General features: G+C 37.5%; 1 protein-coding gene across 1 annotated transcript in view; it reads left to right on the top strand.

Moving 5' to 3' along the window:
* Window positions 1-1,680, top strand: part of LOC106011245 (protein white) — a gene marked incomplete in the record, with an annotated part of 9,578 nt that extends 7,898 nt beyond the window's left edge. Inside the window, 2 exon segments of the mRNA XM_013080216.2 lie at window positions 139-210; window positions 1,263-1,680. Coding sequence (XP_012935670.2) covers window positions 139-210; window positions 1,263-1,526 — 336 coding nt within the window.
* Between the last annotated feature and the right edge of the window lie 120 nt (window positions 1,681-1,800).

Here is a 1,800-nt window from a genome sequence, read left to right as displayed (position 1 = left end):
ATTATTGTTACAATTAAACATGTGTTATGCTACTACTAATAATTGTTATCTGTATCATTTTATTACATTATACTGATATTAATATTAACACTATAATTATTTCATTTTCTTTCCCACTCTTTCTCATTCCCACTGCAGGCTTTGCTTCGCATGGACCGAAAATTGGATACCAGAGCTCGTCTTGCTCGCGTAGATGAGGTCATGCAAGAGGTGAGAAGACTGAAGTCTGTTGTGTAATGCTTCCGCTTGACATGTACATCTCGAACGTTTTAAGCGTTAGTTCAATTTCCACTTGCAGAATTTATTGAACATCTTAGTCCAAGACAGGACGTGGAAACTTTGAGCAAAAAAATCGTTTTTAATAAATAAAACCTTACTGCTTTTAAAAAATGCGCTGCGCCGAGAAATGGAAATACGTCAATCTGCAGACTCTTGGATAGTATGGTATAAGTCTATGGTCCATGTCATTTTTAGAGAGTGGTGTTTGTACGTTCGAAGAGTAAATATAAAGATTGATCTAGAAGAGATTATTTTTTTTTTAAATGAGACAAAACATTTCTTCATCATTGGAGGTGGCAGCTCTAAAACTATCATTTGTAGACTATCGACGCTGCTTTTTGTTATGGGGAATAAACCCTCGACATTTGTAAAATTGAATTTTGATGATTTGTGTCACGACGCTGTCAATCTTTGGGCATTTGGAGTTATTAATATTATCTGAAAGCTTATTCGTTTGCCTTGCACTTCATGGATAAAAACCTTATCTATCATGAATAGAAGTCGAGATATTTTTCATTGAAGGGGGTGAGAGTAGCATGGTTTAAAAGGTAAAATTAGCAGAAAATGGCGATAAAGTTTGGTAACTTCTATAAAACTGAAAACTGAAATTCTGCAGATTATGTGCCATTAATCAACGTTTTTGGGAGCAATTCACTTGAAAGTGTGTTTTTATATGGATGTGAAAGGCGTTGAGCCAAAAAACAAATATTTGATAAAATGTGCCAACTGGAGGAAAAATGGCTGTATCTTCGATTTCAGTAGTTTGACGAGCGCTTAATTTCACCACGAGCCGTCACATTTAGACAAGCTATAACGAATACAATTACAATAGCTTCGTAATTGAACAAGGTGCTGAAATAAAAATCAAGCTGCATTCCTAACACAATGTGTGCTCTGCATGTTTCAAATAGACTCACGGTTATGAGGGGATAAAAACGCCCTCTTTGTTTTTTAAATTCAAAATGAGCTCTTTTGTCTAACAGATGGGCCTCATTAAATGCGCTGACTCCCGAATTGGAGCAGCTAGTGGCTCCAGGAAAGGTATCTCTGGTGGTGAGAGGAAGCGGCTGTCCTTTGCCTCTGAAGCGTTGACCAACCCACCCATCTTCTTCTGTGATGAGCCAACGTCTAGCCTGGACACTTTCATGGCACAGAGCATTGTGCAGACATTGCAGGTGGGCAGGTTCTTGTTTGAAGCCAGTCTTGAGCTCTCAAAACCATCCGTACATATACAAATGAATTGTTAGAGCATGGTAATTATTATGCCTGATGATCTCGAAGACTTAACATTAATTCCCTTGATTAACCATGAGGAATTATTTTCTTTAGAGAGCAGCAAACAATACACACATATATTTATATATATAGAGAGACAGCTATAAATATTTAAAAAATGAACAAAAGATAACAAGAGAGATAGAGGATGAGGACGGAAGGGGAGAGAGAGGGGGGAGAGAGAGAGAGAGAGAGAGAAAAAAGAGAGAGAGAGAGAGAGAAAGAGAGAGAGATAGAGAGAGAGAG

Source organism: Aplysia californica, unplaced genomic scaffold (genome assembly GCF_000002075.1).
Source record: "Aplysia californica isolate F4 #8 unplaced genomic scaffold, AplCal3.0 scaffold00079, whole genome shotgun sequence".
In the NCBI taxonomy this organism is placed as follows: Eukaryota; Metazoa; Mollusca; class Gastropoda; order Aplysiida; family Aplysiidae; genus Aplysia; species Aplysia californica.
Note: the sequence above shows the minus strand (reverse complement) of the source record. Positions and strands in the feature narration are given on the sequence as shown.